Source organism: Sciurus carolinensis, chromosome 10 (assembly GCF_902686445.1).
Source record: "Sciurus carolinensis chromosome 10, mSciCar1.2, whole genome shotgun sequence".
Lineage (NCBI taxonomy): Eukaryota > Metazoa > Chordata > Mammalia > Rodentia > Sciuridae > Sciurus > Sciurus carolinensis.
In genome coordinates, this window is record NC_062222.1 from 71,747,979 (window position 1) to 71,764,611 (window position 16,633).

The 16,633-nt window shown below is 45.7% G+C and overlaps 1 protein-coding gene across 1 annotated transcript; it reads left to right on the top strand.

Annotated features, from left to right (window-relative positions):
* The first annotated feature begins 336 nt into the window (after window positions 1-336).
* Nkx6-1 (NK6 homeobox 1) lies at window positions 337-7,327 on the top strand. The gene is made up of 3 exons (XM_047567086.1): window positions 337-1,709; window positions 3,454-3,626; window positions 5,801-7,327. The coding sequence occupies exons 1-3, from the start codon at window positions 1,040-1,042 to the stop codon at window positions 6,056-6,058; spliced, it is 1,101 nt and encodes a 366-aa protein (XP_047423042.1). The 5' UTR covers window positions 337-1,039; the 3' UTR covers window positions 6,059-7,327.
* The last annotated feature ends 9,306 nt before the right edge of the window (window positions 7,328-16,633 follow it).

A 16,633-nucleotide genomic window follows, 5' to 3' on the forward strand; every position in this document is an offset into this window, starting at 1 on the left:
TCAGGCCCGGAGGGAGAGAGGAGAGAGTGAAAGAGCTGTGGAGAGGGTCAGTTTGGCCAGAGGACAGGACTTAGAAGAACGAACGAAGCCTGTAAAGCAGCGAAGAAAATGCGAGAGAGTCGAGTGAAAGGCGGAGAGTGAGAAGAAAACAGGAGGTTGCGGGGGTGGGGCGGGGGTCTCCAGGCTCGTTTGCAGAAGTAGACCGACAAGCGGAGCCGTAACCGAACCGTTCGACTTTTCACACTTAGTCTTTGTTTTTCTGGGGTTTTCCCCTTCCCCCTTTTCTTTTCAATATCGCAAATCTAGTGCCCCGTGGCCCAGAGGGGAAGGCGGGTCGGCGCACCAAATCCCGGTGCCGCGGGGAGTGGTGGCACTGCCCCTTCTGGCGCAGCAGCCCGGGGCAGCGCCGGCGGAGGAAGCTCGCCCAGAGGCGAGATCCTCCTGCGGACTGGATGCGCTCTCTTCCCAAGCGCAACCAGCGTCCAGTGCGAATCAGTAGCTCAGCCGAAAGAGCAGAGGATCCGAGTGAAATTAGAGGAGCGCAACTGGCGGCACCCGGCGTCCTTTGAACCTCCCCAAAGAAAGCGAACCAGCCCCCACCCTCCAACATCAAAGTGGAGATTCGGTGACTCTTAACTTTGTTACAAACTCTCGGGGGCCAGCCTGGGTTTTGTTTTGCTTATTTCCCGGAGGGGCGGGGGGAGAAGATGAGAAGTAGCGCACTTTGAGTGACGAGGAAGTGAGAAGAGCCGGGGATTGAATCCAGGATTCTTGGAGCGAAAAGACAGTCGGTCCCATCCGGACACCGGCTAGTCTCTGCGACCCTCCGCCTCCCGCGTGGCGGGTTTGGACATTTCTACTGCGCAGCACCGAGAGCAACTCTCGGCGGGGGCGTTCTCGGCCCAGTTGGCAGGTCGCCTCCGAGTGCGCAGATCTACTCTTTGCTAGCGCCCTCGGCGCTTCTGGCTCTCTTGAGCCCCGCCGGGGGCACGGGCCGGCGCCCTAGCTGCGCCGCTACCGGCTCCGGCCTGGCCGTGGGATGTTAGCAGTGGGGGCGATGGAGGGCACCCGGCAGAGTGCGTTCCTGCTCAGCAGTCCGCCCCTGGCCGCCCTGCACAGCATGGCCGAGATGAAGACCCCGCTGTACCCCGCCGCCTACCCCCCGCTGCCCACTGGCCCCCCTTCCTCCTCGTCCTCGTCTTCTTCGTCCTCGTCGCCCTCCCCGCCTTTGGGCGCCCACAACCCAAGCGGCCTGAAGCCCCCAGCCGCAGGGGGGCTCTCGTCCCTGGGCAGTCCCCCGCAGCAGCTCTCGGCCGCCACCCCACACGGCATCAACGACATCCTGAGCCGGCCTTCCATGCCCGTGGCGTCTGGAGCCGCCCTGCCCTCTGCCTCGCCCTCTGGTTCCTCCTCCTCATCTTCCTCGTCCGCTTCTGCTTCCTCAGCCTCTGCGGCGGCTGCCGCTGCTGCTGCGGCCGCGGCGGCTGCCTCATCCCCGGCTGGGCTGCTAGCCGGCCTGCCCCGCTTCAGCAGCTTGAGCCCGCCACCGCCGCCTCCTGGGCTCTACTTCAGCCCTAGTGCGGCAGCCGTGGCCGCGGTGGGCCGGTACCCCAAGCCACTGGCCGAGCTGCCCGGCCGGACGCCCATCTTCTGGCCGGGAGTGATGCAGAGCCCGCCCTGGAGGGACGCACGCCTGGCCTGTACCCCTCGTGAGTATGATCGCTTGGGCCCTGGTGAATGTGCATTGTACTTGTTCTGTCCATTTTCAGGTCATGGCCCTTGGTGTGCACACCAGTCGGTCCACCCTCTTGCCGGCCCCAGTAAGTTAGCAGTGCTGGAATTGCACGATTTAGGGTGGACTAGGGCGTTTGACAAGGCATTCTCCCTTTCCTGAGCTCGCGTGTCTGGTATTCAAGTGTCTTACTCTTCCCAAGTCTTGGGCACGCCTGGGCTGAGCCGGTGTGCATGTGTCTGTGATGAGCACAACGCGTTGAGGGACGTGTGTCTAGTCTGAGGCCGTGGCTGCTCCTTAAACTACCTAGCTGGGACCGCGGGCCCAGCCTGGGTTAGAGATGGGGAAGGGGGAAAGACCACTCTGCCTCTATCCACCACTGCAGCTTTGCGGGCCACTGCCTGCCAACCAGGCCCCCACTTCACCATTGCCAACCTGACCCGCTGCCTGTGCAAAACCAAGAGGACAGGCAGCGGTGAGCTCTCCACCACCCGAGCGAAGTGCGTGTATTTGCATGCCTGTCTCCGCCCTGGACGTCCCCATCTTACCTTTTCGCCTTTGGCCCCCCCGCCCCCGGCCCGTACACTGAGCCACGGTGAGCCTATTGAAGACAGGCCAGCGGCCCCCAGAGGGGGACAGGCGCCGAGGCTCTTCGGCCGCTCTTAACAGCCATCCTCGCGCTTTCCCACCCACCTGGACCCCAGGGTCTGCAACACGAGTTTGGGCTGCTGAGGGGCATGGTGGCGCTCAACAACCTGACAGAAGAAGAGGCAGGGACGAATGAGGTGAAGAGGCACAGGGGCAATGTAACAACCAGCAAAGACCTTGCCTGATGCTACTGAGTTGCCCCAAGATTTCGATAGTTATCGGGTTAGTGGGCCACCGTACGGCGAAGGCTCTCAGCCTTCCAGGTGAAGTTCAGGACTCAGGTTTGGGCCTTATCTCACTCTGTTCTTTGCTTTGGCCCAGTTCCTGAAGTTTCTTTAAGTCTCTGAACCTCTTTTCGTGAGGATGAACTGCAGTAACTGCAGGAAGTTGCGGGAGCCAAGCGGAGGCTCCCTTGGGAAGTCCTGGGACAGAGAGCGGCGGAGGCTGGTGGGGGTGTCAGGGAGAGGCTATTGTATCGGTTTTGATGGCCGTGTAGGGGCCGCCAACAAAGGCGGTGCCCCCTCCTCTCTCCCCTCCAACCGCTGCGGCATTAGACTTGGGGGCGATTTAGCTCTCTTGTGTGCAAAAGCAAGGAGCCCTTTGTTGCTGGGACACAGGTTAGGGAAGCGTTAAAGGAAGAGAGAGAAAGAAAAATAAAAATGGGCAAAACTAGTTATACCCCTGCAAAGGCTCCAGTTTGATGCGTACCAACTGGACCAGGAGGCAACCAGAATGGCGGAATACTCGCACACCTCCTTGATTTGAACAGGCTTCGCGCGATTTGGCCCCGACAAACTTTAGCAATAGGCTTCCTAAGCTGTTTGACGTTGGTGTTGAGCAGAAGGTATTTACTACTGCTCCAAACATGCCCGGCTTTTAAAAAACAGGTGGGTGTAAAAGGCGAACGGAGAATCTCTGTAGGACTGGAAACTCCACGACACGTCTGGTGCACGTTTTCTTTTCCCACTAAAATATTGTTTTTCGAATTCTTTTTTTTTTTTTTTAATTCCCCAGTGGAGCCGCTTGTAATCCATTGTTTCCTCCCTCCCCTCGTTGTTTATCGGTTCTTGCAGATCAAGGATCCATTTTGTTGGACAAAGACGGGAAGAGAAAACACACGAGACCCACGTTCTCTGGCCAGCAGATCTTCGCTTTGGAGAAGACTTTCGAACAAACGAAATACTTGGCTGGGCCGGAGAGAGCTCGCTTGGCCTATTCGTTGGGGATGACCGAGAGTCAGGTCAAGGTAAGCGGACCTTGTAGACCTCCACGAATAGGCCCTGTGCCTTGGGTCGCGCGCGTTTGCGCGGACACACACACACACACACACACACACCCTAAATAGCCGGCGGGGGTAGGGGGTAGGGTAGGGTACCGGTCTAAGTAGCCTAGGGAAAAGTTGAAGGGGGGATGGAAGGGTCTTGCCAGAGAGTAAACTGTGGATGAACAAAAGTAATTTAGTCCCAGCCTTTGAAATTAGGTTAATCTAGACAGCAGCATGTGCTAGAGGAACTCGTCGTTATTAGAAAATAAAAGTATTACCGAAATATCAATCCAGAGAATAGATCAGGCCAGTTAGATAGCTTCTACTTATTCCTTTTGTAAAAACATTCAAGCTTTTGTTTGTCAATTCAGGCTCCAGTAGTTATATAATTTTCTAATGTAGACCAGCATTACAGTACTCCTATATTAACTTGCAAATTAAAAAAAATAAATCCACAGGATCTACCACTTAACTTCAGATTAACCTGCTTTTAGCTTAAAGGCATCACTTTTGAACAGTAAATTTCCAAATGAATTGACAAGATTATTACCATATTATAGGATTGAATTCTGTTTAAAACAAGTTTATCAACATATTCAAGATATTGCAGTTTATGGCAACAATTTGTAATTAAAATGTCACATGGCTTATCCTTGAGTTATACAGTGTATTCCTAGGTAATCAAATTTTAGAAATCTTTTCCTGAAAAATAAAGGAATTGAGCCAGTTGTGTAAATTCAATCTGGAGAACTTTTTTGTATTTTCAGTATTTTGTTCCTTTCAGTTTCTTATATTTGTTGCTTTGGGATGTATGTCTGTTTTCATTATATTGTTTCTTTTTAAATTTAGTAGGAATAGCGTTAATAATGCTTGCTGGTTAGAACATATTTCCCCCTGGACAAGCAGCATAACATACATTTCAGGAGTGATTTTGCATGTGGCCATTACAATACCATCACATTTATAATTATTTTTGCCTGTGGGATAGTTCAGACCTGCATGCTAATTTGGAGGTCTTCGTTTTTCACTGCAAATGTCTGCATGGCTAGAAGTGAATTATTGCTGTATAAAGGAAATCAAAATTACTTTTTAAAAACAATTCTGATTTTCTGGATAAAATACATGAAAGATGGGAAGAATAAAGAGGATAATTTGGTATCTTTGGAAGATCCGTTGCTTATTGCTTATGCTTTAGGTTAAAATGTGTGTACCAAACGCATATCAAATATGAGTAGGCTTAAAAATATTTGTATATGAAATAAATGTATTGGGTAGGAGCAATATTAAAACAATATTTGAAAGAATAGGATAATAGAAAACAATGCAATTGGCAAAATTTCACGTTTAAAAAATGACAGATGACTGTTCTAACTTTCACTTTACTTTGGTTTTATGAAAAATATTAAGGATGGGGAAGAGAGAGAGAGTGAGTACCAAACTACTATGATGATTTGACGGAGTCGTTACATATTTTCATGCATTTATATTAGTTATTATAAGTGATTTGAGGTTTGTATTTTAGCAGAAAACTTTCCATTTTACATCATAAGAGTAATGGGGAGGGGAGGGAATTTATCTGCAATGTTTGTTGTACATTCAGGTCTAAAATAAGTGAGACAATTAAAATGTCCAAATGCAAAAAGGAGAACAGAGGTAATTGGGGTAAATGCTGTGCCTTTTCCCACAGATCACACTGAAAGCAAGTATACTTTAGGTTGTTTGGAGTTCCTTAATCTGAGAAGGTAAATAAGGAATAAAATGACAGCCTCTGGGGAAACCTAGGAAAGGATAAAAAGTTTTCTACTTCCAAGTTAGAAAGTAAGAGGGAGAACCCATTTTTAGGGAAACTTACGTTAAGTTTCCAAGTTTTGCTTTTACTCTTCTGAGAAATCGCTCCCCGACAACCTCAATACTCTTGTGTTACTATCGCTATGGCAACGGCAGTCAGTTTGTCGGTGCTTGTTACTCGGGGAAACTTGGGGCGATGGAGACTGACTTTGACGGTCCAGACAGGGGAGGTTTCCGAGGGAGTGCGAAGGCCGCAGGGGCCCACTGGAGGGACCTCGAGATGTGGGAGCGATAGCGCCGCGGGTGTCGGCTCTGGTTAAGTTCCTCCCGCCCCCGTCTCCCCTCTGCTTCCCTTTCTCGGCCCTCAGGTCTGGTTCCAGAACCGCCGGACCAAGTGGAGGAAGAAGCATGCGGCCGAGATGGCTACAGCCAAGAAGAAGCAGGACTCGGAGACCGAGCGGCTCAAGGGGGCCTCGGAGAATGAGGAAGAAGACGACGACTACAACAAGCCTCTGGATCCCAACTCGGACGACGAGAAAATCACGCAGCTGCTGAAGAAGCACAAGTCCAGCAGCGGCGGCGGCGGCCTCCTGCTGCACGCGTCCGAGAACGAGGGCTCGTCCTGAGCGCGGTCGCCGGCCCGCGCTGCCGGCTGCAGCTCGGCCGCTGGGACCGCGCCTGCCCGCCTGCCTGTGCCTCGGCCCGGAGGACCGGCCCGGCCCGCAGGGCCCTTTACTATTTTCTGAGATGTACATATCTATTTTTTTAACCTAGAAGTTGTGGCGGGGTGGGAGCAGAGGAGAGAGACTCGGGGGTGGATAAGAAAGCAAGCAAGAACAAAAATGCACTGCAGAAATAACGAGACTGAAACCCGCAGCCGAGCGACGGCCCACCCCACTCGGGTCCCCCAGACCCGTCCCCTTGGTCGCACGCCGGGTCTCCACCAATTCCCCTGCTTTTGCCTCCCTCCGCGGGCGTTGGGTCGGGGGCGCCAGAGGTGCTTTTGAAGGGTCGACACTCACCGCGCGGGGGACCCCGGAGCCTCGCGGGCGGGCTGCAGCCACAGACGGGAAGAGGGACGTTTCTCCCCCATACACTGCTGTGCCGACTAAAGTAACCTGTTGAAGGCTCTGTGTAAATAAATCGTGAGTCACACTGACTAGAAGTTACTTTATTGTGAATATTTAAAATGTTAAATGCTTTTTTGAATTTGTTATAAAATGATGGACCCCCCTCCTTTCCTCCCTTCCCCTTTAAAGAGCTATTCACACCACACATCCCCTTTTTATTTTAAACTTAATTTGGGAATTCAAGAAAACAATGTCGTCATCCTCCCACGACACCCCGCCCTCACTCCTCTTCCGGGTTTGGTTTCGTTGAACCTTACTTGCCCCCCAATCCCTTCTTGAGTTGCCCTGCCCACCCCCTGGTTCTGCTCCCGGGCCTCGCCCCAGGACTGAAAGCAGAAGACGTGGGAACTGGGGCGGGCCTCACACCTGCCTCTCCGATTCCCCTGAAATTGCACAGTCGTTTGTTGCTATTTATTAGTGATTTAAAGAAAGTATTGGGGAGGGAGGGGCTACAATAGCTTGTATTTAATTTAACTCCATTCTGATAAAAATGCGTGTTAAAGTAGATGGTGGGAATTGTTACATCCGCTCTGAGTAAGAACATAAAAGTCCATTTAGTTGCTGTAATTGAATTTGAAGTGTTTTGTATCATAAGAATACTATAGAATATGTAAATTGTTTTCTTTTTTAAGCTAATAACGGTGATATATTAGCATCTTTAACCTTTATTAATTTATATAAGGAATTCGGTTTGTAAAGAGAAGAAAACCCCCCTTTGCAAGACCAGTTAAATGTAATGCACTTTCTGTTTCAAAGGATAAATCAAATTAAAAAACAGTTTGAAGACGTCTGTTGCCTTGAATGAAAGGGTACAGATCATATGATCTCATTGGAGATCTCAAATAATAAAAGTCAAGACCACAGGATAAAAAAATGGTATATCGGTTTCTTGGGTGAAATAGTTGTTACTTTTTTTCCTCTTTGAAAGAGTGGGAGTCACATCTCTTATTCTCCTGCTTTGGGAAGATTTTAAAAAAGCAGTCCTGTTCATAGCGTTTCTTGCATAGTCTTGTCTAGGAGGCTGCGTCTAAATGTCTGTGTTGTCTAATATTTTCCTGATCGCTCTTTCCTGGCGAGGAAATCCCTGGGGAGCTCGGAGGACCTCATTTTCATATATCCGAGATCGCTCCTCAGCTCCTGGTTCGATTAGCTTAGAGTAGGCTCCGGAGCTTGCTGGTGCTGCAGTACTACTGTTTGATGCTACCCCCACCCCAGTAGCGCTGCGGAGAATTGTGGAAAGACATGGAGCCCTGATTTTGCTAAACATCACGATGAAGAAGTATGAATTTGAAGAAAGCTTCCTTTAACAGATGAAAAAGTCTTAAGGGTAAAGGAAGCAAAGCCATAGCTTCTTCAGTTGACATGGCAAAGGGGGGAAAAAGTGTGTGCATGGGGAAAATCCCAAGGAGAGGTCTTTTTGTTTTCAGACTCTCAGTTATAGGCCCAGTGAAATATTGTTATCCCCTTAGTGGTGCAGGTTAATGAGCTTGTGTTCAAAGAGAGAAAAATCAATAGAATTCAGCAGATTCTTCAGGCAATGTAGGCCAAGAAAGTGTGGGTTTGTTTCCTAGAAAAAAAAAAGATGAAAACTGAATTTTCACAAATTCAATAAAATGAAATTGCCTAAAGGAAATTATTGTAGAATATATATCCAGTGGCATGGTTTAAAAGAAAAAAGGGATGAAAACCTGCTCTGTCTTTTTTCCCCTCTCTAGTTTGAGAACTTCCCAGGAAGTTTCAAACTCTTCTGTATTTTGTCTTAGCAAAACTAAGATACGTGTTCTATAAAGAGGCAACTATTTCAAAGAAGATTTTGCTATACTGGGTGATGTAATTTAAACCCTAGAACTAATTAATTAAGACCCCTCCTTTTTCTTCTCTCCCTCCCTCCCTCCCTACCTTCTTCCCTTTTCTTCCCCTCCCTTTTCTGCATTCCCTCCTTCCTTCCCTCTTACACTCCCTTTCTCTTTTTATGAAAGAACTGAGAAAGGGGCAAGCCTATTATCCTGCCATTGTACTTTATTGCAACAAATAAAAACTTCTATATTATTTTTTAAACCTTTAAACCTTCTTCAGTCTTAAAAGGTCCAGTAACTTTTTATTTATTCTTTCTTCCTAAGGAACAAATTATAATATAAATAGAAATGTTATTCCTGAGCTAGAATGAGGATGATGATGATGATGATGATGATGATGATGATAAAAGGGGGAGGGCCTAGTATTATTTGTCCATAGAAAACATGGAGCTAAGATTGAAGCTTCTTTACTAAGAAGTAAATTGGTTGATGGTATTCATTCCAAGTTAGAAGTGCGGAAAGGCACTTCTCTCAAGCCCTTTAGGAAGCATTCCATCTGAGCTCTTCACCTTTACATTCAGCATCTGAGAAGTGTGAAAGCCTGTGACCTGGACTCCACCCCACAGGCAAATGTGTGGAGGTCAGAGGGTCTGCATGCTTGCTACACCGAGTGCTGATGTGCTGGGAGCTAAGTGGGCAGCCACCAGAGTCCGACTCTGGGGCCACGTTGCACTGGCACCCTCTCCTTTTTTCCAGTTGACTGCAGCTTGACTTGAGGTTTCCAGTTAATTTACTTCCATCCAGAACTCCAGCTGGCCACCAGTTACAACTGGCTCCATAAAACTGGGAGTGAGGGAAAAGAGGAAGCAGGGCATCTCACCTAATTCCCTTTATCTTGGTTGGTTTGGTTGAGTCCCATGTATGTGCAATAAGAACAGCTTTTCATGAGAGCTAGCATGGTGGGGAGCTGAGGAAACTCTTCAGCTCAAGCAACAGAGGGTAAGATTAAATTTTTATTTTGGCTCAAAAATTTTATGGCATTAACAACTGTTAAGTGTCTGATTAAGACTGCCAACCAACCGGTACAGTTAAAGGGGCCATGTTTTAAAAACAAAACAACAACAACAAAAAGTCACAGCAAGTGACTTGAAATACCACTGTTTTTTTTAAAATGCTCATCAGCAACAAATGAAAGACAAAAAGAGAAAAACAAGTATGGAATGTATGTGGTGAAAGGGAGAGTGAAACTGCCTTTTGATTTTCTTGTGTGTTTCTTTTCCTAAAAAGGAAAAGTCAACGAGGCAGCCTGAGGGATATGGAATGGAAGGAAAGGGCCCTGGATTCAGTCATCTCAGGTCTCTCAGATGTCTCAACAGTATTCACTTCTACTCGCTTTGCTTAAGTCCAAGATCAATTCTCCTAGTTTGTGATTAATTTCCTTTTTGGTTCACACTCAGGATTCTGTAACTCAAAGCTCTACACCCTCTTTTTCCAGAAGCTGTGGTGCATTGAGCATCTTTCCAAGCTTGGGAGCACTTTAATCCACTTTCTTGTCCCTACTGGAGAGACAGTAGGAAGAGAGGTAAGGGGAAATCATTCTCTAGAATTCCTTCATTGCTCAGAGAACAGGCAGTCTGTTTTGGTAACAGTTCTTCTTGGAAATACTGTTCAAGATAACAGACTGAGGGGGCATTTGAAACCTGTTGGAGTCTAATATCATGTTGATGAGTATGTTATTAAACCAGCATCAACTTTGGGGAGAGCCACACTGCTCTGTCCTTAAGCTGATGATTGGACACACACACACACACACACACACACACACACGGACACACACACAGATGAGATGAAATTCCACTTGGGAACTCCTGGCACTGAATAGCTTAAAGAGACAGTGGCCCCTTTGTTATTCATTGACAATAGGACTGTGTAATAACAACAGAGGTAAATGGTAGATTTCATCTACAAACTCTATTTTAGGCTAATCTGAACAGCTTTCTCTACACTAAATTTCCTCCTTCTCACCACACACATAGATACATGCAAAGCGTTCCTCCCCCCTCCTTGGTGTGACTTTTTTTGAAAGTTGGTTTCCTTTTTTGACAGAAAAGTGTGTATTTTGTTCTGCAGCATTTATACTACAAGTTTCAGAGAAAAACACATTCTCCCTAATGTAGCCCTTCTTAAGATCTGTAGAAAACACAGCATTACAAATCCCTCATTTATTAATGGAAAGTTGGACTGGAGAGTAGTGACCCTGCGAGTAGAATGACAGAGGGACAGGGTGTGTTCCTGAAGTTTAGCCTTTGGCATCCCATAGATGGGCCTGGAGTTGTTCCACCAATGGGAAAGTTTACCTAGTAGCCTGGGTTTGCTCTCCCCTCTTCCCCTTCCAGCCAACATCATTCACCAAAGATAAAATGTCTAGATGTGCATACTTCGTCCTGCTGCCCTGAAGCAGACATTTCTATTGAATTCTACACTCAAAAACACAACAAAGTAGAGCCTAATGTCTCCCTGGTGTTCAGTATCTACTGGTGTCCAGCCAGAATTCTGAAGTTGAAGCCTCTTCCAGGGCTTCTATTTCTGTATACTTTGAATAATAAGGGCTAGTTTGGATGACACACATTCAAAGCTGGATCCCTTCCTATTGTAAGGAGAGTGTCTTTACTATGCAATTTAAATAGGTGCACATTATTTTTATAGAGGATCCCTATTACCTCTCTAATGTTATTGCTTTTTTCTACCTTGGGATAGCCAAAAGAAATTGAGGCATAATTACCTTATGTATTTGGCAGATATTTCACATTCAGGAAGGAAACCAGTACACAAATTCCTTTCACCTCTAGAATATGAAGTTTTGTTTTTTTAGGGTTGAATAAATTATGAAAAAACTATATAATTATCAATAAACTATTAATTATCAATGAGCTGTTTAGGACAAATCTACTTGTATTAACTAACCACAGAAAGTGAAGGTTCCTGAAACCCATTAGTGTAGTTATAATTGTATGGTGTAATCATCTTTAAACAACAACATTTTGTAAGTTTTCATGACACTCACTTGAGTCTTGTATATGGGTCCATAGTTTGTAATAATTTATCTAATCAATTGCAACTTTGGCCTTTGCACTTGACTCTATGGTTCAGCTCTTGAAAAGCCCTTTTCCTCCAGGATTTTTCTTCTCTCCTTGTGTTATTTACTTGGTCTATAAGGACTTGACATACTTTCTCCCCAAACCAAATGGTCTCAAGTGAATGGGAAGATCTGAGAAAATTTTTATCTTTGTCACAATCAGGAGATCATATAGCATTTGAGATCAGGGCTCTGGAGCCAGATTTTCTGGTGTGAATCATAGCTCTATCCCTGTCTGTGTGATCTTGATTTAATGACTACTTTTCTGTGTCTCAGTATTCTCATCTGTATAATAGGAATGATAACTATACCTACCTCATTAAGTTATTGGGAGAATGAAATAGATGTATGTGAAGTTTTAGAACAGTGCTTGGCACATAGAAAGCTGTGGGATTCTTAACCATCATTAGCATCAGCAACAGTGGCATCAAGAAGAGTCCTGTCTTAGGTTGCTCTTAGCTCTGGGTCTACTGTCTTGTGCAGGATAGTTACTCGACCAAAGCAAGATCATGCAAAGTGAAAACAGAAAAAGAACAAGAGATGTTTTCTTTAATGAGAAACTTAAAGCCTAACTAGTTGAAGTGGTTTTAAAGTATTTTCAGAAATTCTAGGATAGTTCTTCCTTTAAAAGATGGAGTCTAATCTCTTTTCTCTGGAGCATGGCCTGTTTCTTAGTGCCTTGCCTCTAATGAAGAGTGCTGCTTTCTTTCCTGTTCTTTTTAAAGTTTTTCTCTTGGGTACCGGGGATTGAACCCAGGGGCACTTGACCACTGAGCCACATCCCCAGTCCTATTTTGTATTTGATTTAGAAACAGTGTCCCACTGAGTTGCTTAGCGCCTCACTTTTGCTGAGTCTGGCTTTGAACTTGTGATCCTCCTGCCTCAGCCTTCAGAGCTGCTGGGATTATAGGTGTGTGCCACCTTGCCAGGCCTGTTCTTTCTCCTAGATGACTTGCTGCATGTTGTCTTACTCCTTCAGCCCTACAGAGAGGTCCATTTAGCCAGGAACTGAAGCCTCTGCCAACGATCAGTCCTAATTGCCAAGAAATGTATGAGAGATCTGGTAGCTGGTCCTCCAGCCCCAGGCAGGCCTTTATAGGCCATCTTGACAGGATAGCAACCTTATGGGAGGCCCTGCAGCAGAACCATCCAGCTGAGCTCTCCTGGATACCTGACCCACAGATAATAAATGTTTATTGTTTTAAGCCATTAACTTTTGGGGTAATTTGTTATATAGCTAGATAACTAAGTATCATACAGATTTATCTTTGTCTCTGGATAAAAAGTGGTGTATTGAAGGTAAAGACGATTGAGGAAAACATTTTTCAAGATTAAAGTCATTGCTGGGCACTGGGGTGCACACCTGTAATCCCAGTGGCTCAGGAGGCTGAGGCAGAAGGATCTTGAGTTCAAAGCCAGCCTCAGCAAAATCGAGGTGCTAAGCAACTCAGTGAGACCCTGTTTCTAAAGGAAATACAAAACAAGGCTGGGGATGTGGCTCAGTGGCCAAGTGCCCCTGAGTTCAATCCCCAGTACCCACTCCCCAAAAAGATTAAAGTCATTGGAAAATGCCACCAGAATGAAACTATGAAGTGAAAGGAAGCTCTAACTTCAACAGAGCAAGAAGATTTAAGCTGTAGTGCTGGTTTCTATTTCTTCCCAGTAACTTGACCCCCGGCAAGTCACTTAACTTTAATACACTTCCATTTCTTCCATATAATTTTTTTAAGTACTAGGGATTTAACCCAAGTATGTTCTACCATGGAACTATATCCCAAGACTTTTTAGTTTTTATTCCAAGACAGGGTCTCTCTAAGGTGCCTGGGTTGACCTGGAACTTGTGATCCTCCTGCCTCAGTCTCCTGAGTAACTGGAATTAGAGGCATGTGCCACAGCTCCCAGCTGCAATTATCTTAATAATAAGAACTGCCTCACAACATATGTGAAACTTGAACACAAAGGGGCTTTATAAAAACATAAAGTGACACACAGATATAAGTGTTATATTATTGTATCCCGCTAGCATAGGTGTGCCATTTAGTCAGATATTTCACATGAAGAAATCTCTGCCATGGAAAGAAGCCAATCTAGCCTCATGAGTCAGTATTAATTTTCTTTCCACAGGACAAGGCCAGATACACAATTTCAACTATATTGTGCCTGGTTAGATGCTGGAAAATCCTTTTTAAAAAGTACAATGAAGAAAGGGGGCCCTGAGTGTAAAGTTAGGATCTAGTATTTTGGAATTTCTTCTCCTCCTTCATCTTTCTTTGAGAACCAGGGATATGACTCTTTCTAAGAGAGTCTGTCTGACAAGAAGGCAGAAGAGAAGGGGAGTGGGTATAGGTCCTGAAGCTGCTGTGGGCCCTTTGATGAAGGAAGGGAGAGAGGCAGTGGACTCCTAAAAGAACAAAGGAAGATTCCTAGAAGTCAGGAGAGTTGGCTCTTAGGAAGGAAAGCTGTTGTAGACCTTGCCCCTTCTCTTGAGCATGAGCACAGGCATTGCTTGCCAATCGAAGCTGGTGAGAAGAAGGCTCTTCCTATTTGCCCATCTACTCTATTTTTGCACATCACTCCCACCATACTGAAGCAGAGATGTTGGGGCAAAGGAAACAATAAAAATAAACACAGTTAAAGACTTGGGTTTGATTACTTCTTAGATAATAAGCAATTCCAGAGCTTGCCTATGTATTCTGAGAAACACATTACAAAGAGAAAAGGGTCTGGAAATAGGAATCATTAACCTCCATTAGACAGATGAAAGGCAGAACTGGATGTCTTCAAGGGCCCCTGCATTCAGTCCCTGTGTCAGCCAGGGATCATGCACTACCTGAAAGAATCATGATGGTTTCCAGGTGGACAGTCTTTTTTTGTTTGTTTGTTTGTTTTTTAAAGAGAATAATACTGAGTTATTTCAACCAGCAGAAGAATGTACCTCAAATGGATTTGAAAGACCAATACTATGGCTTGGAAAACTGAAACCTGGAATGATCAACCTGTGAAGGCATAGGACCATAGTCTGTCTGTTGACTATTGTATCCCAGGACATTGCACAGTATCTGGCATAGAAAATATTTAAGGAATGTTTCTTTCAAAGAAGTCATAGGGAACATTGCATTCTCTTGAAAATTTTAAAGAAAATGACAGATGCAACCATCTCCCTCTTCCCAGTGTGGAGAGAAAGAGCTGATTTTCAGGTTATCAAGAGACTCTTCTACATGTAAACATTTGACAAATTGCTATAAAAAAAAGCATGTAATAAAATAGCCTACGTCACCAATGAGTTCAATATCAAGATTTTCTTTGGGTAAAATGGAAGTGCATGTAAAGGTATTTTAATACACTCATTTGTCAGTTCACAATGGAGTTACTTAAATTAAAATTTTCAGGAAAATCATTGTGTAATGTATGATACTCTCAAGACCTGGGTTATAGCTGTGCATAGAGCAATGAATTAGAAAGAGGAGGACTTACTAGTCATTTAAAATATCCACTGTAATGGGGATTCATGTCTCCTTCACTGATTCCATCCCAGATCTGTAATACCAAACTTAGATTTCCAGCAGTAATCTCTTTGGGAAAAAAAAATTTGGGATAATATAAACCAATACAACTAACTTCATGTTTTAACTATTCCTACAGGATTCTTTTTCTCTAAGACAGACTTGGGAGCATTTCTTTGGGCAACCCTCCATGTCTGAGTCAAATTATTCTCAGTGCCTGAAAAGTCTGGAAGTAGTGTGGAGACCCAACTTCAGAGATCCTTTGTGGTGAACTAATTCTCGGAGGCCTGCAGACCTTACACAGACCCAGAATGTACTAATCAGAGACAAGAGGGGGACACTGCTTATCATGCCTCAGGGATTCTGGTTTGTGTGCCGGTGGCGGCGGTGGGGAGGGGGGTCATCTTTCAGAATAGGTGAGAATGATGGGACAAAAAAGCATCCCCCCAATTTCTCTTCTTGTTTATTGTAGATTCTCATTTGCCTCATTCTGACTTATCTGTGGTTCAAAGGGACTACCATCTACCAAACTCCCCACCTTTTCATTCCAGGGCTCCCCCCACATGCACCCACTGAAGGTTGAACCCAGGAGTGCTTTACCACTGAGCTCCACCCCCAGCTTCTTTTAATGTTTATTCTGAGATAGGGTCTCAGTAGCTTGGGCTGGTTTGAACTGGTCTTGAACTGGGGATCCTTTTGTCTCAGCCTCCCAGGTAGCTGGGATTACAGAATGTGCCACTGGGCAGGCTCCAGGGCCTACAGAAACTGGAAGAGCCTCTTGGAGCTGCAACCTGCAGATACAGCAGGGCATTGTGTCTCTGCCCATGTGGCTAGAAAGTCCTGGGAAGCCCAGGTAGAGTACAGCTTCTCTGGGCTTTGAAGAAATTATGTCAGGCCCTGCCTGTCCCTGGGACAGCAGAGCACTGCTCTGAACTTTCCCCTTAGGTACAGTCATCTCAAGAAAGCCCAGGAAGGCTTTCTGTGTCAGATATGGCCCTTTTCATCCAGGGGAAGCAGATTTCTCTCATTCTTTGCTCTTACACCAGACCTGTTCCTTAAAGAGAACTTCTTTTGTGGTAGTATCAGGTGAGAGAGGTGGTGTCCAGGAAACTGCCTCTTGAAAGGGAAGAGAGTTTTCTGTCCAGTTGAGTAGACCAGGTTAAATAAGGCAACCTAGATTCCAGCTTTGTTACTGAGCACCACTGATCACCACACAATTTCCTATTCAGTTACAGGGGCAAAAGAAGAGATTAGAGGGAGTCAGTCACTACACCCTGGGCTTTATCTAGGCTGCCCTCAACCACCTATGGCTGTTGCTGTAAGTTAGCCATACAAAAAAAGTAACAAAGAAACAGAATCAAATGAGGAAACTGTTACAGGTAGAAAGAATGCGTACCTTTTTGGGCCCAGCGACTCCTAAACACCTTGTATTTCTGGGGGAAATTAAAGAGTGAACTTAAATTGCTTCATTGCAATCTTAATCAACAGGAAGTTGACTTCAATCCCACCACCATGACCATGGGAAGGGAGGGCGCGAGCTTGTTAGTAGGGTGGACTAGTGGCGGGTTTCACTGAGTGGGTGTTCCTGGGACTGAGGGCGAGTTCAGGACGGATTTTCTTTTCTAGTTGGCTTACG